The 23439-nt window shown below is 41.2% G+C and overlaps 1 protein-coding gene across 1 annotated transcript in view; it reads right to left on the bottom strand.

Moving 5' to 3' along the window:
• Positions 1-23439, bottom strand: part of LOC133932784 (E3 ubiquitin-protein ligase HECW1) — a 66301-nt gene that overhangs the window by 22497 nt on the left and 20365 nt on the right. The window contains exons 7-14 of the mRNA XM_062379630.1: positions 20278-20353; positions 18505-18674; positions 12130-12272; positions 11706-11806; positions 10214-11205; positions 9074-9647; positions 3479-3577; positions 497-650 (exon numbers count right to left, since the gene is read on the bottom strand). Coding sequence (XP_062235614.1) covers positions 497-650; positions 3479-3577; positions 9074-9647; positions 10214-11205; positions 11706-11806; positions 12130-12272; positions 18505-18674; positions 20278-20353 — 2309 coding nt within the window. The remainder of the gene's footprint in view (positions 1-496; positions 651-3478; positions 3578-9073; positions 9648-10213; positions 11206-11705; positions 11807-12129; positions 12273-18504; positions 18675-20277; positions 20354-23439) is intronic.

The raw sequence follows: 23439 nt of genomic DNA, 5'->3' as shown, positions 1-23439 counted from the left end.
AGAAAATGGGTAAGGGTTAGAGTCATTATTCAGCAGCTTATTGTTGCCAAGTTGACTTCTTATTAATCATGCTATAAAACAACAATCACTTTAAGAGATAAAATAGCCTAACAAATTTTGATAGTGTTGTCAAATTCAGTTTTATGATGATGAATGGTCATTTCATCCTGTTATTTCATGCCATGTTCTTGTTATTACTCAAAATCCATTTGCTTCTCTTTGTAACATGATACACTGCTATGCTGTCATAAAAGACAACTTCCAGTCTCTCTCTCTCTCTCTCTCTCTCTCTCTCTCTCTCTCTCTCTCTCTCTCTCTCTCTCTCTCTCTCTCTCTCTCTCTCTCTCTCTCTCTCTCTCTCTCTCTCTCTCTCTCTCTCTCTCTCTCTCTCTCTCTCTCTCTCTCTCTCTCTCTCTCTCTCTCTCTCTCTCTCTCTCTCTCTCTCTCTCTCTCTCTCTCTCTCTCTCTCTCTCTCTCTCTCTCTCTCGAGTCTGACCTCCTGTTGAGTTGCTCCATCTGCTGGGTGGACCCTGAGCGAGGGATGCCATGGTTACACTTGCCGCTGTTGCTTGGCCTCTGCCAGGTTGTAGTGCGGTTGACGTGGTCCACATAGAAAACTCTGCCGTGGCTGTCGATGCGAGCTTCCCAGTCTATTGCAGCAGAGAGGGTGAGGAGGGGTTAACAGGGCGAAATTGCTCTTCTGTGTCACTGTCCAGAAAGTGGCACAAATTAACCGGATGAAAACAGAATCCTTATGAATGTCATTAACCCCAATGAGAAGCGCCACAACTCAGTAGAATCTGGTGTTATTAACCAAAGGGTGACATTACCTGGTTGTCTGCCTACATTGCTTTGTAGTTTTCTATCTGTACATTTAAAAAAAAACCAAACTAATAATAAGATCTGGAACCACCTCTTGATTAACAATTCTCTGTTGTTTCACTAGCAAAACTTGATTTGGTCACATTCTAAAATTCCATACTGTCTGACCTAGTTTGTCTGCTGTTTGGTGAATGGCAGTTTTAAAGTAAGTTTATTCAATATTTTTCACAGTGTACATCCGGCTGCTCCTGCTGTTACTGGTGATTGACACATACGCTAGAGTGGGTTGTTGTAAAACCAAAACAACGTTGTAAAATATCCAGAAAGCTGAGAACAACTGCAGAGGTGATTCACTATGGTTCAATTACAGTCGTTGTCACAGTTGATTCATTAAGAACTCCAAGTATAACGCTGAAATGACGACTGTACTTTTTGTAACCTGTGTCAATGTTGATGACTGGCATTGAAATCTGTTGTTGTTGTCGTTGGGGCTGTCTGACATGCCACAATGAGTGACCAGCTTTCTCAGCTCTGAGGAGGAGAAAGATGAAGACTGTCTCCAGCAGGTGAGAAAACCCCTCTATTGGCTGTCATGATTTCTCTGTCCACATACACACAAACACACACCAACCCACATGCAGACACACACTCATCAGGCTGAAGGTGATGTGGATCAGGTTCTAGGTGAATGTGTGATTTAATCATGACACTCACATGTTCCCTTAGTTTCTACACAAATCTGACAGTGGTCAGGATGTCGGCTTTGCACAAAATACTGCTGAGTGTCACTAGATGTAAATGAGGAGCTGTAGTGACTCTATGTGTCATAAGTGGGTCCAAATCATGGTGTCAGGAGCCTTCTATACTCTGCTGTAGAGTACTTGGAGGAATGAACTTCACATTGGTTATATTCTGTAGTAGATGATTTGGGGCTCCTGTTACAGTAGAATACAAATTGAGATTGTGTTCCTTTATTTTTCACATCTTTGGAAAACAGGCAACTATAAGAAAGAATAGGTTATTTTCTATTTCCTGTAAATTGCAACTATCCCTGAATCACTGTGATACTGAAGAAAACAGAGGTTCTGGAATTTCAGCATCTTTCTTGTATGAATTCTAAGCAGATTCATGAACATCAGAAGTGATGATATCCTTCTGAACTGTAACTGAATCTAACATATAAAAAACACATTTAAATTCATAAGATGGATTTTTACTTTGAGCTGCACCAAATCGCGCTCATAAATATCAGTCTTTTCAATAAGCCAGATATTTTTCAACAAGATTCATGAATTATTCCCTTTAGAAATCCAAGGAAATGTAAACACTGCAAACAAAACCACAGAAATGTAAACAAACAGAAAAAATGAAGTGAAAATTCAAATCCTGCATCCTGGAGTGTACAAACCATGAACCAGGTTAGATTCTTAGGCCAGTGTGTCTCAGAGTCACCAGTAAAACTGAAAAACATAGCTGGTGGTAGTTTATATGTTGATGGTCTTATACTGAATATCGTGTCTAATTTGATGACAGGCGGAAAATGTGTGTTGTCTGTTTAATATGATCTCTGCTGGCAGTGTCTAATAACACTTCTGCGTAACCATCGCTGAGCTGTGTTTCCGTAGTTCCAGGAAATCCAAACCCAGTGGTACATCTTCCCACAAGCAGACTGAATCAAATCATATTCTCCAACTTCAACATAAACTCAATAATATCTTTCATTTAGCATTTTAACCTCTGGTATTTGGATCCGTTTCCTCCTGAAAAATAAGGTTTGCCAAGTTTGCCACAGCTGTAATGTTGGTGAGTCAGATACACATTTCATATACACTGTAAGTATCAAACCAGACTCTGTATTTCCAAATAGCCAAGTTTTAAGAATTTGGATTAGTAAGGGTGAAAAGAAAGTGCTTGAACACTCATCAGTGACACATGCAATGCGTCTCTTGTGACTTCAACACTTTGTAAACACCCTCGTTTGTTTTATTTCTAAGAATGAGAAGGGAGGAGGGACACCACTTCCATTAATGTGTGTTAAACCAACGCTGGAGTCAGGACAAGCCTAGCTTTGCATGTCCTCTGTTCAGAAATAGACAGATAAATGACTCTAAAACTCAAGAATACTCAGAAATAGTTTATACTACTACTTTATTTAAAGAGCCAGACAGCATCCACACTATAAATCACAAAAAAATGAGTTATAAAAAAGGAAACTGTTTTGTGATTCTCAGTTGGATGATGCCATGAAAGCTAAGTGGAGTTTGGGCCTGAATAAATGACGACGAGTGATTCCTGCATCCATCGAATACTGAGTGCAAATCCAACCATGAAGCAAGCCGCACAGAGCAGGACAACACCTGGGAAACAATAGGTGCAAACCCGCACCTATTGTGGGACATAGGAGCTTGTCACTTAACTGATGTGATGGGCACCTGAATAAAAAGCAAGATGTTCTGCAGCCTGTGTGGCCCGGGCGTAACATCTCAAAATGAAGGAATATGCAAGGAAGGGATGATGATGGCAAACAAAGAAGAGGTGGAACATATCATAAAAGTGAAGGTTCATGGCAGCATGCACAGACAGTGAACCACAGTCACAGCAAACCAAGGTGTTGGGATGAGACTCCAGAGTAAGACTGGGAGCTGTTAGTTCTTACTTGGAGGTAAGGCTTGGTCAGTGGCAGCAGGATAATGGTTAAGGTCATGGCTGGGTCGCAGGACTGGAAGATGGCCGACAGGAGGGGAGAAGTCTGAGCCTACGGGACATCAGAGAGACAGTATGGGATAAATGACCATGAAGCTTGGGATACGCTGTACCCCCTTACAAACTGGGAAAAGACTCATTGTATACTTGAAGCATTATTTCCCTTATTTTTTATTTTACACAGTTTCCAAATTATTATATTAATCTATTCCGTTGTCCACTTGAGGCAGTGGAATAAACTGTAAACATTTTCATATTATCACCATCTTGAATTATGCTAATGAGTTTGCCAAATTTTCCTATTTACGCATCCATTAAGCAGTTTCCTTTTAGCTCTGGTTTGGTCTCCACTAAGCTCTCAGCAGAGAATATAGCTCGTTAGCGTGTAAATACACAAAATATTATACTGAATAACATAATGCTTTTTTCTATCCTTAATGGAGACACTATCACAGCTAAAACAGCCAAACTTTACATCTAGTAATATGTTATTTACAAGAAATGAATGGGATTAATGAGATGAGTCCATTAAAGAAGATATAATAACATAATAACATAATTAAACTTTTTTCACGGGTTCATTGACATATTTGTATTTAGTTAAACCTCTTCTGATTCCCAAACTATAAAAATATAAAATGATTTCAGTTAACTTTGCTTTCTCCCTCTTAGACTTTCTTCAATGCTGGTGGATTTGGGGACCTTTAGTTTGAAATGTGGGTTAAAGGAAATTAATGTAAAAACGGACCAGCTCACAAGGGTTTGATTTAATCTGTGTAATAATATCAATGCCTACTTGCATACACATTGATGTTCAGTGCAAAAGATTTTAACATTTGAGTTAATGCAACATTCTGTCTACTGAAAAGATTGGTAATTCAGATTGATCAAGTGTCTCCTGGTGCATTACACAATACTTGACTCACTGTAAGCTGCACTGTCATTGGCCTCTATGTAGTTAGTCTCTGACAGTGTTTTCCTCTGCCTTAAAACACTATCTGTGAGTGAATATGTGATCCAGATGAGGGGAAATGTGTGCTAATGCAAAGTAGAGCTAAACAGAACATGCATTGAGATGGAGATATGGTCAGATCCGCTGCAGTCCATCGGATAATCCATACGATTCCATCTCATTAATGAGGAAGAGTGAATCCACTGGGTAGATATTAATCCCCAAAGCAGACACGATTCACGAGTCAACAAATCACAACAAAAGCTATCAACGACGAAAGATGTTCTGCTGACTGTCCTTTTGTTCAGAATACAGTCTGTAACTGATGTAAATTATGACAGCAATGGTTTGTTCACATCAGCCTCATCATTGCAATGGAAAACTTTGTCAGTATTTCTGACTGATATTATGGAAGAATAAAAAGAAACTATGCTGCAAACATAGCATAAAGAAGATTGTACGCCCAGGTAAAGTTTCTGTTCTTCAACTGATTACCACACTAACCTCCTGTAGTGAGGCTTCCCCCCTCACACTCCCACAGACTGATAAGACTGATTTTGCTGTTTACCTGAACTTTTTCCAACTTTCAAAGTGTAATCGTTGTTCAGGTGGGTAGCAAGAAAGATATCTTATTGGTTGTGTTTGGGTTGAAGACCCATTGCGTCATAGCGGTGGAACTAGAATGTCCCATTTCAAGGGGTGGATCTTTCCCAGCTCAACCTATCCCATGGTTCATTGCGCTTCATGGACGAACCAAGTATCAAGCTTAAACTCAACCGAAAAGCTAACAGTACATGTTAAAACACCAAGGGACAACAAAACGTTACTGTCTGACATACTTTGGCTATGTGGCTTGACAGCAGCAATCAGGGAAATTCGCTGATGACCAAACTGTCACATTTCACATTTCACAGGCAGACCTCATGGCCAAGGGTAGACCACATCTTCCGAGGGATGCGAATTAAATTGTTGTACATTTTTTCATCACCTAAATCAGAAACACTTATCGTAGTTATATTGTCTTCTACTTACTGTTGCCTCTTCTACCCAGTAGTTGAACCGTTGAAATCAACAATATTTTCAATATTGTACAATGTTATTTATATATTATTTGATTATTTGATTTATAACATGTTTCATGTAGTATAAGGACTTTGCTCCTTCTCCCCAAAACACAATGTTTAATCTAAAGATTCAACAATGTTCCCGAATGAACTAAGGTCAAAATATTTAAATCATGCTCCTTTTGTGATGATTCTGTGTTGCTTTTCGTTTTGTTGCAAGATTTTGTGTGTTCTTTCTGTTCTTTCTCCTGCAGGGCATGTGTGTGTGGCAGGGGGCGTGGCTGGCTTCCCCTGCAGCAGACAAGGCACACCTGCTTCCCTTCATCTACTTGCCTTTAATTCTGCTCTTCACTCCACTGCTCTGCCCGATAATTGAGTCTCGTTCAGTAGTGCACTGCTTTCTATTTCCTCAGTGAACAGTCAGTGGTTTTTGAAGTGCCTTACCTGTGTTTTTCTCTGTTTGCTCAGGTAATCCTCTGTGCCTTGCTGCTCGCCTTTGTGTCTTCAGTGCAGAGTTTCTTCCATGAGCTCAGCTCCTGTTCTGGGACTCTGCCAGCCAGCCTGCTCTCTACCTCCACTTCCTGCTCCTATTTTGCTTTTTGTTGAGCAATAAACTTTTTACTTTTCTACCTACCTCTGTCAGTCTCCACTTTGGGGAGCAAATCACCAAACAGAAATCCTCAAACAAGAGCAGGTGTTCATATAATGGCTGTGTCTTGAATAATGTTTCACCATACTGTAACATACTTTTCCACACTGTACTAAATGTCATCAGTACATCCAGAGCCATGTCACCAATGTCAGCATTCTGCTTCTCTCAACTTCTTGTTTAACTGAATTATTTCATACATTAACACTTTCTTATATTTTTTCTATTATCTGTTTTTCAATCAATGTTTGGTGACAGTTGACAAAGACGAAAGTGGCTCCAAACGTATCACAAACAGGCTAACAGGAAAGGGAGATGATCAGTCCAAGGCAAAGAGAAACATACAGTGCCTTGCATAAGTATTCACCCCCCTTGTACTTTTCTACATGTTGTCATGGTATAACCACAGATTAACATTTATTTCAAAGTGATTTTACGTAATGGACCAAAACAAAATAGTTCATCATTTGGAAGTGGGGGAAAATATTAAATGGATTTCAAAATTATTTACAAATAAAAATCTGAAAAGTGTTGAGTGCATATGTATTCACCCCCTTTACTGTGAAACCCCTAAAAACAATCTGGTGCGACCAATTGCCTTCACAAGTCACATTTGCAAGTCACATACTTAGAAAATAGGGTCAGCATGTCTGCAATTTAATCTCAGTATAAATACACCTGTTCTGTGAAGGACTGAGAGTTTGTTATAGATCATTTCTGAACAAACAGCATCATTAAGACCAAGGAGCTCACCAAACAGGTCAGGGATAAAGTTGTGGAGAAATATGAAGCAGGGTTAGGTTATAAAAAAATATCCAGAGCTTTGAACATCTCTCTGAGCACCATAAAATCCATCATAAGAAAATGAAAAGAATATGGCACAACCGCAAACCTACCAAGACAAGGCCGTCCACCCAAACTGAAAAGCCGGACAAGGAGAAAATTTATCAGAGGAGCAACCAAGAGGCTCATTGTTACTCTGGAGGAGCAGCAGAGATCCACAGCTGAGGTGGGAGAATCTGTCCACAGGACAACTATTAGTAGTCTACTCCACAAATCTGGCCTTTATGGAAGAGTGGCAAGAAGAAAGCCGTTGTTGAAAGGGATCCATAAAAAATTCCATTTGGAGTTTGCCACGTGGGAGTCACAGCCAGCTTGTGGAAGAATGTGCTCTGGTCAGATGAGACCAAAATTGAACTTTTTGGCCTCAATGCAAAACGCTATGTGTGGCGGAATCCCAACACTGCCCATCACCCTGAGCACACCATCCCAACAGTGAAACATGGTGGTGGTAGCATTATGCTGTGGGGATGCTTCTCTTCAACAGTTACAGGCAAACTGGTCAGAACTGAGGGTAAGATGGATGGAGCTAAATACAGGGAAATTCTTGAAGAAAATCTGATGCAGTCTGCAAAAGACTTGAGACTGGGACGGAGGTTCCTCTTCCAGCTGGACAATGACCCTAAACATACAGCCAGAGCTACAAAGGAATGGTTTGGATCAAAGCTTGTTCATGTCTTAAAATGGTCCAGCCAAGGCACAGACCTAAATCCAATTGAGAATCTATGGCAAGACTTGAAAATTGAGGTTCAGGGACAGTCGCCATCCAATCTGACTGAGCTTCAGCTTTTTTGCCAAGAAGAATGGACAAACATTTCCATCTCTAGATGTGCAAAGCTGGTAGAGACATACCCCAAAAGACTTGCAGCTGTAATTGCAGCGAAAGGGGGTTCTACCAAGTATTGACACAGGGGGGTGAATACTAATGCACCTAACAGACGACAACTTTTTGTTCTCATTATTGTTTGTGTCACAATAAAATATATTTTGCAACTCCAAAGTACTATGCATGTTGTGTTGATCAAATGGGAAAAAGTTTATTTAAGTCTATTTGAATTCCAGTTAGTAACAGTACATAATGGGGAAAAGTCCAAGGGGGGTGAATACTTATGCAAGGCACTGTATATGGTCCAAAAAAACATTTTCCAAGATATCTACTCAAATAATAGACAAAACGTGCTTCGTGAAGTCACCTTCTGACCAAGTGAATGTATGTACCGGATTTGAAGACATTCCCTTAAGTTGATCTTAAGATATCAAATTCGAGAATAACATAAACATAGTTTGTGAGGTCATCATGACCTTGACCTTAAACTTGGACCACCAAAATCTGCAGTCCAAATTAAATTAAATTAATTTGTACCGTTCAAACAAATATTCCCCAAGGCGTTCCTGAGATGTCGCGAACATAAAATGGGACCAACAGACATATGTACGGACGGATAACCCCAAAACATGATGCCTCTGTCCATTGGCTGTTACCAGCACAGAGACATAGAAAGTTATCGTCGCCTGACTGGGATGTAAACAGCAACTGCAGGGTTGTTTGGACCTTGACAAATAAAGTGACCTGGCAGCTTATTCGTCCAACATGAAACTTTGCCAGCGAGTTAAAGTTGAAAGCATCTTAAATGACAACATAGCCATGTGTTCCAACAATCAGCCCCTACTCCTGCAGAAAGGCTGTGTGTGTTGTTTGCCTGACCTCTGAATTTCTTTACATCTATTATTTTAAGTAGTGGTGCCTATAACGTCTTTTGTTCACAGTGTAGTTACACTACTGTCACTTTCCCAGCACATTACTTCTTCACTTACTATTCAAAATAAAAGCATTGCAGCTAGCACATTTGTATTAGCACTAAAATCAAATAACATAGAATTACCTTACTTTTTTGCTTCGGCATGCATTTAACTAAACACTATAAACGTATACTATTTAATCATTTTAAACATCACAAGTTACACATAAATAATTCACAACAAACGCACATTTTAGCCCAGACTCCAGCAGACAACAAATAAGAAGATCACGTTTTATCTCACCAATGCTGTTTCTGTCGCTGGGTCCGGCCACAGCTGGTTCCCCCTGCTCTCCCCTTCTGGCCTCCTTTAACCTCCCCGTCCTCCTCTCGCCTCCTGCCCCGCCCGCCTCCTGGCCCTCGGGTGCATTCGCTGTATCAGGTACCGACTCAAAGGCGCTCTCCTCATCTTCTTCTTCATCCTGCGAGGAGAACACAGTGCTGCCAGAGAGCCTGTTGCTGTCCACTGATGACAGGCGGGTGTGGCTGCAGAAACGGCTCCTCCCCTCATAGGCTGAGTTGCTGTAGCAGGATGTACTGTAACAGGAAGTGCTGTAGCAGGACGTGCTGTAGCAGGACGTGTCGCAAAACTCACACTCGTTTTCATTTGGAGGTCTGTTGGTGCTCCCGCCGACTCTTCTTCCTCCTCCTCCAGTACTGGAGTCCCCCTCCTCATTCTCTAAACAGGAGGGAGAGATCCTCCTGATGGCTGGGTGCCCTCCTTCACCCTCCAAGAGCTGGTTAAGCTCAGAGAGGCGTTCGATGGAGAGGCTGCGGGGGAGAGACCGCCGGCAACAAGGACCTGGACACTCCAGGACCTTCAGATAAATACAGACATGAACATTGAATCATAAAAAATTACTTGGTTTTACATTTTAACCCTCACTATGGACTGTAACATCATAAACAGGTTCTAAGAGGACATTTGGATTTTAATTAGTTTACTTTAGAAATTTACTTTGTGGTCAGCACCCCCATACATAGTTAGCTGGTCTGAAGCACATGCTCTATAATAAAACTTTCAAGTTAATTTTGACACTTGGCAAGTGTTTGTATTTGTCAGAAGAAAATATTAAATCTAAATCTTGAGCCACAAAGAGCGGAAAAAAATAAAAGTAATAATTTAATTAGATGAACTGTTTGTGAGATATGTATTCCACAAACAGAGAGACTTGTGGAACTAGTAGGTAGATACCTATTTTACATATATCTTTAAAACTGGGTCATGCATAAGTGAAGATTTTGTGTTTATGATTCTGTTCCACAAATATGTCCTCAATAATTGTGTCAGTTTTAGTCCCCTGTAGCCTGTAGGGATCTGTGGTGTGTGGGGTCAATGAAGTGTTGTGATGAAGTTTGAAAAATTCTGAATGTCAGACTGTACCAATGATGGAGACTGGGTAGTATCCTCCTCTTCCTCGTCCTCCTGCCCCTCCTCCTCTCTGTCTTTGGATGTTTTGAGCGTAGGTGATGTGGAGGATGTTTCTTGAGAGGTGATTGTGATCTCTCCCTCTTCGGCCTCTTCTTCCTCCTGGCTAGGAGCTCTCTGTTGGGCCGACGGGAGGCTGTGAAGGAGGTGGTGAATCCGGATGTAGTGGGATCGCGGTGTCTCCGGCTCACCACAGGCCGAGGCGATCACTGTCTCCAGCTCTGACACAGGGAGGGAGCAGGGGCGGGTTTTACGGCGCGAGGGAGCATGGGAGTTGTGGTTTGAGAACAGGGACTTGCAAGCACAGGGGATGCAGCCTCTCTCTCCGCCCTCTGTCCCCTCCTGTTGGGCACTGCCCGCTGGCTCTGCAGGAGCGTCCTGGGTTTCCTCAATGGGATCCTCCAAAGTAGTGCCCCCATCATTTGTTGTTAGTGCTACAGGATTGTCACAGTCTGGCTTTAGCTGAGTTTCCTGCCCAACTTCCATTTCTTCCTCTGTTACCTCCTCCGCCTGTGGTGCTGACACTTCCATCTGGTCCTCCTCTTCTTCCTCCGACTGCCTGTCTTCTTTTCCTCCCTCATTTTCCCCTACTCCACTGATCTCCTCCTGCTGTGGAGCTGAGGCCCCCTCCTCCTGTTCCACCTGGGGCTCAGTGGACGGGGGCTCCTGCCTCTCTGTTCTCTCCTCCTCCGTGGATCCTTGCTCCACCTCCGGTGGCGCCTCCATCTCCATCTCAGCACCAGGTCGCACCTCCTCAGGTGTTGACTCCTCAGCTAAGGGGGTTGGGGGTGCAGACGTCTCAGAGTTAGGAGAGGCATCTAAGGGAAGGTCAGGCATGTCTGGTCCCACGCTCAGTGTGTCGTCATCAGGTGGATCAGCAGCGTGGTTGGCATCTTCTGCATTCTCCCCCTCAGGACAGGCTGGCTCGATGACCAGGGAATCCTCATCTGCGGAAAGACCCAAACACACTTTTCATGGTGCTTTGACATTCACCGTATTCTAGTTCTGTCTGTGTTTTGTGTTTGCGTCCAACTGTTCAACATAACACACTCTTCTTTCCCGTCCAAACTTATGTTAGAAATATGTGAAGATCTTAAGTTTAAAGTAAGATCTGACATTTACATTTACATAATGGAGGTTGAAAGTAATTTTTCTAGAGGCAGCTGATACAGTCTCTTGCAGGCGACAGCTGACAGACGAAAAATTTGAAACCTGACATCTTATCCTGTTTACACAGCATGCTCACACCAATATGGTCAACTAAAAAGATTCTATTACCAGCCATCAAATACTTCAGAAGATAACAACATGCAGTATGAGAAAAAACAATACTTCCATGTGCAGTCGTTGTTGGCTTCGAAGTTTAAACACTTAAACACAGGATATGACTTGAGATAAACATGACAACGTCTGCTCATGCTTCTGGGTGTCATGATGCCTTATGTACCTTGGTGAATGGAGGTGGTCAGCTCAAAGCGGAACTGCAGCTGGCCACACACATGATCTGTCGGTAACCTGCGGCCCAGAGAGTAACTCACGACCCGATCCCTGCAAACGAAAGACAGAGACAGTGGGAGTGCAAGGGAGGAAGGATGAATCGGGGGGGAGATAAGGGAATTGAAGATGCAGATGTTGCTGTGATAATATTGACTCTGACCAGCAATAAAATGCAGTTAGGACTTGATAGCAAATAAATCTGCAGCTATCACATTGTTAAATGAGATTTAAAGGGACGACAGCCTGTCAAACACCTCAGCCGGTGGATTTAGGGAAACATTCCAGAAGTCTGATGACTGGACTCATTAAGCAGAAGAATAATATGTGGACTGATGAGAGGGACTCCACACTTGTGTAATGGGAGTGTGTTTTACCCGATGGCATGTTTTTCCAGGAGCCTCTGGACAGGGACAGAGAGCTTCCCCAGGAAACGCTTGATGATCGGTCGACTCTTGGCGAACTTGTCCTTCACCTCGATCTCCAGGACGTCAGTGGGCAGAGACACAAAGGTGAACCTCTGGGGAAACAGACACACAGACAACACACAAACATACAACACACAAACACACACAGAGGGAAACTTAAGGATTAGAGCATTGCTTGAGTTGAAACATGATATTCGTCTGTGCACTACAATGTCATCATTATCAATTATGTGTTTTTCTCGGAAATGGTTTCTCAAAAAAAAAGAATAAGCTTTGATCTGCAGAATGTGGCATTTGAGGCTTTTTCACATAATTTTCACCCCTTTCTTGCGCTATATTTTTATAAAATGCCTTTTCATAAGTTTCACCGCGTTTATAACAGTCAAATACACACTTCATATGCAGCTACCTATCATTCACCATATTATAAGATGCTTCATTTGATTATTGTTTTCATGATAATGCAAAGTCACAGTGAGAGCCTCTTGACTTCCTCCGGAGTTTCACATATAAAAATTTGTTCGGAGGAGCCAATGTGAGAATACAGCCGGAGATCCTTCGCAGGATTCACCGAAAGGCGTGTTGATGATGATTGTAACACATTAAACAATAATATGTTACAAGAGATTTTTCATTCACTTAAATTTAGTTTGTATAGCTTTCTATGTTGTTGTGAATACTCCTGCAGCGTTTTTTATGTGTGCATGGCTCACTCTGGAGAGTGTCCAGAGGGGGGTCACAAGTCGTAATAAGTATCAATAAGCAACAGCAGTGACGTGGTGTATTGTTTTATATTTTTTAAGGCATTTCTTATGTTTTTCTTTACAGTCCTTTCAAACGGTATACAAACCCAATGGCAATGCCTTTCTATATTCTGAGCACGCTGCTCCAGCAGGAGCCTTCATAAAAAGCAATTTTTCATCTGAGGACGAGGCTTCAAGGGACCTGTGTGTAACAGCATTCAGCGTTCACAGCACCAGAAGGGCTCTGGTGTTGTACAGGAGCTGAAGCAACAGACGTTACAATCTGGCCCTGATGTCATACTACGGCACATGAGTTTTACTCAGGTTTCTATAAAGACCTCAAAATGTTTCTGTGAGTTGAAACCTGTCCTATACTGTATCTCTGATATGATTCTTTATTTGACTATTCTGTCATGCTGGGCTGAACGTCATATAAAACATTTTTATTGTAAAAATACATTTTAGTCTTTCAATCATCAATCAAATTCTATTTATATGTATAGCCCATATTCACAATCCCAATTTCAGCCATAGTTCACATTCAAAGAAGTTTGTATTTTTCAGAAGCATGGATCCCAATCGAAATGTATTTACAATAACAAAGGTTAAAACTAAGTAAAGGGTTAAGCTGTGTTACTGATTAATGTGAGTAAAAATGGGTGCTCTTCCAAATGACGATGACGTAACATAGCCCCTTACTTGTGTTTAAAAGTGTAGAGAGAAAGAGATTATTTATTGAGGAAATGGGAAAGACTGATTTCATGTGCATTTGCATGAGGAGATGTTGGGTTCCTAAGTGGCTGCAGTGCAGAGACAAAGCTGGTGTTGGATTGACTGCAGCAGTGGTCATGGTGACCTCAACTGTGTATATAGCCAAATGAATTATTCAGAAAACGCCAGCTTTTCGCTCACCAGTTGTAGCTGCTGCGTTCTTATGACTTATCATGTGAGCATAGGGAGTTATCTGCACAAGCACTGTTAATATAATGCATTGTTTTTCTGCATTCCTCAAATGTAATGAATAACATTTTGTTAGTAAATTGTTTTCATGCAGTTTTAGTGATTCTCTCAGGATTCTCTGCTTTTTCTGCTTCTATTTCAGCAGCTGACTTCTTTCTTGTCCTAGATTAGTTTTCTTTTGGACAATATCTCAGCAGAGCTACAACATACAGCATGGGGCTAACAGCTTTTATTCAACCTTCAGCTTGCTTTATCCATCAAATTTTAAAGTGCATGCGTGTGTTTCTGTATCATTTTGTCTGTGTTTTGTTTTTTTTGATGGGGTCAATTATCAGCTTGTGTCTCTTTTGCTTTTTCTACACTCGATGAGCCAGTGTTGGAAGACAGATGAAAATAAAGGGAAACAAAAAGGGAAACAAAATTGGTGCAGGAGAGAAGAGCGAAATAAAAAACAGCACAGTAAGGACATTGAAAGAATGCAGGTGTTTGCATGGAATGAAATGAAATGACAGGGTGGGACTGAGAAGGTAGAAAGAGAGTGAATAATTTACAAGATGAGCCAGAAGGGAGCAGACAACAAAAGTGTGTGTTCCAGAGTGGGGGATGTGGGACAAACTCAGTAAACTCAGAGGGAAAGAAGACAGGAGAGGCTGAGGAAAGAGTGTGTGTTTTGTTTTGTTGTGTTGTGTTGTTATCACAACAGCTTGCTGATTGGGTCTTTTTGGTCATTACAATTAGATAATCTATGAAAAGCATTCCTGACCCTGTTGTCGTCGAAAACAGCTATTGTAAAATAATAAATTATCCATTTAACTATGCAAAACTGTTTACATGGCTAGCAGACAAGCTTAAATTATTTGAGCTTGAGCAATCTGCAACAATTTAGCAACTAAAAAACGAAATGCTTCCTGTGTACACCAGCACGTGCATCCATTCCACTTTACACCGGTATGTGCGTGTGTAGTCACGTGATAGTATAGTGTCAGTATAGACATACCGCTTGTGAGGACAGAGATCAGATCGTATGGATTTAGCCTGGGTCTCTGTTATAAAACATACTGTTTCCCTCACATGCAAAAAGGTGGACGTCACACCCACTCGCCACACTCTCCAATCAGCAGTTTATGACCTGCAGCGTGGCACATAATGAGGGGAGCATGGGATTGCACGTCTCTCTCCACATGCAACAGCATTGATCCTAAAACGGTAATAAAGGTTGTTTTCACTGGGCTGCACAGTGGCTTACACTTATGTCACATTTACAATATATTCTTGAAAAGGAGAAAACGAAGAACCCATTCAGCTTTGATGTGAACAAAAACTAAAGAGGGTAACTGGAAGGTCAGATCATTTTCATGCAATTTTCCCTTTTTTAGGATGACTACACAGTTTCAACATGGCCTTGTTTATGCGGTGTGCCTTCTGTGTTGAGACTGACGTTTTAAAATTCCCTCCACAATATTATATTACACATACTAACATATTTTATTCAAATATTGTGGCACACATACATTTTTCTATCTATCTAGCTGAACGGGACTTATATGGCAAAATTACTGTGGTCTTTGTGTTTTTGTGTATCTAGTTTGTTGCTGTTGTCTCCTTCCTTTCTGTGTTTTCCCTGTGTGTTGTGTGTGGCAGGGGATGTGGCTGGCTGGTGACTGCAGCAGGACGAGACACACCTGCCTCCAATTCAACTAATCATCACTTTGGGGTCCGATCCTTAACTTAAATCCTAACAATTACTTTTATACACTCTTCAACCAGAACCTCACTCCCCCATAAAGTCAGTTTGGTTTGTGTGTATTTGTATAGTATTGTTTGATGTACTTACATGTTTTGTCACATATTATAATTATCTTAAATTATCTTCTATTTTGTTGCACTATTATCTCCTTAATTTGCTATTTTCAGTTTCCTTCAACACATGTTCATACTGATAGAGGGATACAAGTTTGTTTGAGGACCAGAATAACTACGTCAAAAAGCCGCATTCAATAAGTACTTGCAATTCAAATTTTATCCCTCAAATCACCAGTCCCAAAGCGTGAGACAGATAATAATACAATAACCCTTTCTCAGAGAAAATGGTTTCCAGTATTGTCTTATGCTTACAGTCTATTGAAGACATACAACACTCATTGAAAAAATCTTGAAAAATCTCATGAGGAAGTCACTTCAAATGTAGTATTACATAAAACCCCGCACGTCCACATTTACCTAAACATCTTAAGACCACCGAGGAGTAAAGTTCTGCTGATAAACCACCAGTCAGTCAAATCATTTTAGATGCACTGGCATTAATCAAGGTCAAAATTGATCTGACTGACAGGTGAAGATAAATATAACATTAATTATTCAAAAAAGTATTGGACTATCAAACTAACTTTTCAGGTTTCCATGCATCAATTCTGGTTGGGCTACATTATTTCTTCATTGTTTTTCAACATGAGATGAATCAGAATGAATCTGAAAGGGACTGGAGTCACTAGCTCAATGCCAAACTAACCATACTGCATTGGCTACTTAAGCCACTGAGCTGGCAGGCTATGGAGACCCATTAGAGTTATACAGTGCATTACTTCTTGGCATCCTGAGATCCATTCAACATGGGAGCTGTTTGGAAGGGAAAGTGGCTCTGAGCTGAGTGGATGTTGCCAAGAGGGTCACTGCAGTAAATCAGTGTACGGAGTCTCATGAGGGACACTATGAAGGGTAGAGATTGTGGCGGTAGAGCACTGTGAGACGTACACTGCAGTGAGACCGCCCAACACCAGACACATAACCGTTGGTTCATTTCCAGTGTTTATAAGGTCTCATCCTTTCCTCATTAGTTCCTGTTCTCTTCCCAAATCAGCAGTTCAACCAGACACAGAAACATAATGTTTGTTTCTTGTGCGTTTATATAAAATAAACATTAGCAGAAATTCCTGCCGAAGATCCTGAGAAATATATGTCCATCAAGCAAAGGTAATATTATTTTGAGGATATTTATTTGAGTCAGTGGTTGGTGTATAAATCGGGGTCATCAACTCCAAACTTAAGTTCTGAGTACATTACATATACGTCAGGCTCAGACAAGGTTCCTTAAAATAAAAGTATTTTTATGTGGCTTCTGAAACCGACAGAACCAGGAGTGTACCAACAACTATTGACATAACATATGAAAGAAGACAACTGGTTGGACATAAAGTTGCAGTTCAACACACATCTTGGCAATTTCAAGTCAAAGAAGAGAGTAAAGCAGATGGATAGTTTTTCTTAAAGGCCCCATATTTGAGACCCTTCTGGGATTTCATTTGAGGTATTAGTACCCCTGAGATGATATATCAGTGGTTTAAAGTCGGAAAAACTGCTGCAACGTGTATTTCCATGTGCTCTCTCCTGCCTCTCTCTGCCTCTTGAGCCCCTCCTCTGATTGGTTGGCTGCGTTTTGAGTGACACGCGGGGCAGGCCTATCAACATTCTCATTCTGGCACACTATGTTTGCATACCGCTATAGAAGACCAGTCACATATTTACAGTCGGTTACAACAGGATGTGTCTGAATGGTAGGTTACATCGTCCTCATGTTTGTTCAAGTTTTAGCAGGACAGTTACCAATGTAGGAGTAACGTCCCGAGATACATTACGGAGTTTCAGTATGCAGTAACATGTAACGTCTAGGTTACTCCATACTGAGCCCAGCGACACGGCAAGTCAGAAGAAATAAAACGTAACTGCTGGTCTCGAACAGTAACGTTCTTAGGAGGAATGTGCACGGACACTAATAATGATAAATCAATAGAGAGGTGTTAAGAGATCTGTTTGTTTCAATGTCAGTGCCACTTTTTTTTGTGAGTTGAAAAATAAAAAAGAATACAAAAATATATATATATATATATATATATACTCTTCAGTCATAATACAACTTTGTCATTTATTTCAATATTGATCTGTCAAGAGCTCACTGGTGAAGGGAGGTTTTAGAGGGATTCTTGTTCAGCATTATCATTTTATATATTTTCTTTACTCCGATGGATGAAAATAGTTTAGCATAAGTCAACCACATTGCTAATGCCATTATTCTGCAGTGCCCCTTACTGGATTGACCAGCAATGAACTTTCCAGAAAACGTATGGATTTCCAAGGAAAGGTCCTAAATGAGAAAATCAATGGGCTGATCTTGTTTTCCACTAAGCAAGCATGATTTTCATAGATTACATTGATCCTCTTACTCCACTACAGAAACCAAAGAAGCAGCAAATCCCGCCTCCACTGTTTTTTGCAGTCTTCTCCACCGGCTTTATATCAGACATGTTTGGAAAATAAACGTTAAATAATAATTCCATTAGAGAGATTAACCTGCACCAACTCCTAATTCCAAACACATCAACTTATTTGTTAACTGGAAAAATGATGACAAAATGCATGGACTGGGTGGTCTGGAGGCACAGGGTAGATTCTCTTTGTGATCTCCAGTATGATAGGTTGTGAATTTAAATGGGCTGGTCGGAGGCATTAAACTCCTGGGCTGAAAATAAGACCCGCAAGAGCCACTCCGGCCCTGAGCATATATATTAGATGTCTAAATATAGCAGAGAAATCCTACAAGAGTGTGTGTGTGTGTGTGTGTGTATACCTCTATGCTCCACTGTGGGTTGACAGTGTTGCAGACCACTCCGGAGCGTTTCTCCTGGCCATGGTGTGGCAGCGAGGGGAAGATGCTGTGCTTTCCAGGCTGGATGGAGAGCTTCAGGTAGGGGTCAGGATTGAAGAACATCCCCTTCTTCAAACCAACTGCCTGGAGGTCTGAAGGACATGGAAATAAACAGGGATGATGTCATGTGAAATAGGAATGACACGTAACTGCTTCTGTCTGCTGTTCAGCAAATTATTATTTCACCTGTCATTAGATCTGACAAAGGAAATTGTTTTTCATTAATGATTCAGATGACCGCTGATATCAAACTGCATTGAATGCAGTGATTTGTGCAGATTCTGTTTGTAGATTAACTTGGCATTAACATCAAATTACAACCCAAAACATTTCCCTTGGATTTTAAAAACGTGCAAAATTAATTTGCAGACATTAACTGAAAAACCAGCAAGAGATTGTCTGCTGTCCTGTCTTGTTACCAAAAGTTTCTTGAATCCTATTGTCTTTCAAAGTTCTTCATCAGTTTGCTCTATATTTATGAAACGTTTCTTTATCCTGAGATATTTGTATTCTTCTTTTTTTCAAGTTTTGTACCTGCTGCATGTTAGAAACGTCATCACCCGACACTGTTGGGGATGAATCCTACAAATGAATCCAAAATCCTGCTGCATCCTCACATGGAATCCCTGACTTTCTCTGGAGCTTTTACAAAGGGGCTGGCAGGAGAAACCATGCTCGCAGCGACGGATTCAGACATTTTTGTTCTCACTTACACACCTTCTAAATAATTTCATGAGAAAGTCAGGAGTTCAGTGCAGTCGGAAAGTCTGAAAGCAGCTATAGAAAATTCTGTAAAGCTTGAGGCTCTCTAGAATACAAAATAAAGGTCATATAGAGAAAAGCTTCTTTAGTCACTGTAAACAGAGGATGATTACCAGGCTGCAGCTACCAATGAGAATATGTCTTTCATATGTTTGCGAACTACTGGCATGTTGTGTTTCCATATTGATGTGTGTTTCATTTCATTGTAGAAGGTTTGGAAGCTAGAGTTACTTTACTTCCTCTAAAACCAAAGAACTGCTGCTACATTGGGCACTGTAGTCACATAAGAATCAATCAAGGATATACAATGTATTGTGTCAAAAAGGTGAGTTTGAGTTTTGCCACATTATGGACACATTAAATGTCAAAGCTACCACTGCTTGTCTACAGCCAGCGCAAAGATGATATAACTAGAGAGAGCACTAGCTAGAGAGACAGGTCAGATGAGGACGGAGTGTAAGAACATACAAGGGTGCTGATTCTCGGACTAAAGCATTACACGAAAAGATGGAAAGACACCAATCTCTGGGCCCATCGGTTATTATCTGAGAGTCAATTAGCCTCTGGATATCTGGGTAGGACATGACTTCCTCCTTTCACTGTACACTATTTACAGTCCAACTAGTTTCTTTTATCACATGTTTCTTGACCACAAAACACAAACATTATTATTTTTTAAGTATTTTAGGTCCAGATGACATTTCAGCTCATTTCTATTAACAACTAGCTGCATATGAAAACATATTAATTAAAAAGTCAATGTGTTCCGCCTCTTTTGCTCTCCACACGGACCTGCGGGGACTGAAGTCTGCTCAAACGTGATTCTTCAAGCTAGAAACAGAACCCAGAAGCTTCCAGCCCCAAAACCACCGCCCTCGCCTGCACACGAAAAAACGGTTTGTAAAGATTAGAAAGAAAGAGACAGATGCATACCTGACAGGGAAAAGTTGATGAGCCTCCTGTTGCCCAGTCCATGGTTGACTTCAGGACTAACCACTGGCTTTAATACCTGAAGACACAGACACACAGTAGGGTTAATATGTGTCTATGAACCTGAGGAACATGAAAACACACTGAACTTTCCTTCTCCTCTAATCCTTTTCCTTCCTTTGCTAGAGAATGAAAATGTAATGATGCTTATCAGAGAAGTAGGGCACTGAAGCCAAACAATGGTATACAATTAAAACAAATTCAAGTATACAAGAGAACGCCTTATTTGGTGGAGTGAAAGTCAGACATGATTTTAAATACATGGAAGTTTAGGTAGGGACACTCCGTTCAATCTCATTCAGCACAGTGTTTTTAAAAGGCTCCACTTTCAGCCTGACTGCGATCAATACACTAGTCCTCATTATCCTGACATTGATTCTTGAGCCAGGAAGAGAAGGAGTGAGGGGGATGGGGGGAGAGACAGTGGAGAGGATGGAGAGTGGAGAAAGCGGAGGACAGTGTAAATACTGTGTTGCGTCAGCTCCACCGTACAGGGTTTTGCTAACGTCCCCTATCTACGTAAACTAGTCAAATAAGTAAAAAAGATATGTGTTGGGCAAGATATCTTAAACAACGTCACACTTGAGTTTCACAAAATCTACATTCCTCCCTCTGGATTATTTTAAATTTTCAGATCACTAATCAGCTCCTAGCTTCATTTACAACTTTATGAATATAAATTTACAGTGACAAGATAAGTAACAAGACATCTATTGCTACAAAAAAATGGGCCTTATTCCTAAATGTGCTAAAGCTGGAGACTGTTGCTGGGGAAAAAAGTTTTTTTGTTGGGCTCTGTTGTCACCATGGTCCTGTTCACGATAAAGAGTTGTAATTGATGGACGGGTGATAGCAGTAGGATGACAGGCCAACAGAAATCAAAGGACATAGCAGGTCGGTACCTGCGCCTTGCTTACACATGGTGGATCGACTTGTGTCTGACAGCACATTATTTTATACCACGCAGTATCCGCTGGCATTAGGCGAATCACCACAACTATTTGATGGATACTGTGAACATTGTACCAGATACTCATGGTTCCCGCAGGATGAATTCTAATCAGGTTGGTGATCTGCCCACCTTTTCTTCAGCGCTACCAGGGATTTGACTTTTTCGTTTGGGCTGGATTACCATGACATTTATTATATATAGTCAGGACCCCCTCTCAAGATGAGTTATGATGATGTTAGTTAATGGACAGTATTTGTATAGCTCTTTTCCAGCCTTAGGGTCTTAGGGTACCAATCTGCTCTATCCAGCTCTACAGTGAAATAAGATTATACCAAATTGAAATGGTAAAACTTTTTGTGTTGATATTGTGACCACAAATAACTCAATTAGTGTGAAACTGCGAATCCTGCAGTACCTCCTTTATCTCTATTTCAGGTCTCAATATTAGTGTAACTGGCTGGAAATGGAAAAAAAAAACAAGCAGTGAAAACAACAAGATAAAGGGATAAAGGACATGACAGATGTTTGGACCAATTCATAATGAGATGCTAATCTGCTCTGCTGAGTAGAGACGGAGAGAGAAGCGGCAGCGGGGGTCTCCTCAGTGATTCTAATCTCACAGATAAACCGAACTTCAACTTCATCCATCGGCTGCACACTTTATATAATTTGACATCTTGCTGCAGAATGTACAAAAAAAAACAAATACCGATGCACTATCAAAATATAAAAGGCGCTGAATGTAATGTCTTAAATGTTTTGGGGGAAGATCGATTTTAAAGAGCAGCATCACCCCCTATATCTCTCTCACCATTAGCTACAGTAACACAATTAAATGAATGGCTAATTACACTGGATGGACTGTTCTTCTCTCCCATTTGTGTTTTTGTGGGGGGGGTTGTAAGTACTAGGGTTTGCTGGATTCCCCCCTTCCACCTGCAGCAATCTCTGCTACACGCACAAACTGCAATAATGTAGAAATATATTTATTAATTATTATTTATTAGAAGTCTGATGCCGTTTTTTGGCCCCAAACTAAGTGCGATTTGTTAGTTTTTACCAGGGGGGGGGGGGGGTGATTCTGATAGCTCACTCCATACGCAACCCTCTCTCTCATGAGCAATTTTCAGGCATGATCTGCAGAGGATGTCTGCAGAATTGGGTCCAGACTTCCTCCCAGGAGATCTCTCAGGGGATTCTATAATATTCGTACAAACTACGGGCCACAGTTACTGGACAATAAACTGCAGACACCACCAGAGTGCCCCGAGTATCAAGCATACTTTTTACAAGTGAATATTAACTCATTGTGTTTGATCATATCTATGTTGATATTAAAGAATTTGAGGCAGTTCCGAGTGTCAAACTGATGAATTGCTGTCAATGCAATCCGACACACATCTTATAATCTGCAGCAAAAAAAATAATAAAAGGCAGGTTTGGTATTCCAAATGCATATGAAGAGAAGAGAGAAAGACATATTTATGGTTACCCAGGCTATCCAGCTGAGCCTCGTCCTCCTCACGCTTCTCCTCTCGGGATGACTGGGAGACAGCAGTCCCAGCTGAAGACACAAACCATCCATCACACACAAACACAAACAAACGCTGTGCCTGCTCTGTCTGCACCGTCTGACTGGCTAGAGTAGAGAAAAATTGAAGCAGACAAATGTCCATCCGCTGCTTCTTTGTCAGTCCATCTTCTTCCTCTCCTTCTCGACCTCAACCTATTAAACCTGGTGCATTCTACCTCTTGCCTCCAAAAAACCTGAATGACTTACCTAAGCTGGACTATCTCCTGTTATCTCCCCACTTCCTCCCCTCCCTTCCCCCCTCCCTCCCGCCATGTCTCCCTTCCTATGGCGGTTATTTTTATTCATTTGTCCTCAGGAAGCAAGTGCAGATCAAGTTCTGGGCCCATCAGCATTTCCAGAGGCCCAAAGCAGCAGAATGGGAAGGCAAACATGGAAATCCAATCGCCCTGCTGGACACTCTCCTGATAACAGGGTGCAGCTGACAGAAGCTTTGGAAGAGCAATGAAAAAATTGATATTGTGACAGTAACACTGTCGCTCTGCTGCTAAAAAAAAAGAATATGACAATTTCAGCACAATAATCTATTTTAGGTATAACAATAATGCCCCATTACTTCATT

This window comes from Platichthys flesus, chromosome 21 (genome assembly GCF_949316205.1).
Source record: "Platichthys flesus chromosome 21, fPlaFle2.1, whole genome shotgun sequence".
In the NCBI taxonomy this organism is placed as follows: domain Eukaryota; kingdom Metazoa; phylum Chordata; class Actinopteri; order Pleuronectiformes; family Pleuronectidae; genus Platichthys; species Platichthys flesus.
This window is presented reverse-complemented; position numbering and strand designations above follow the sequence as displayed.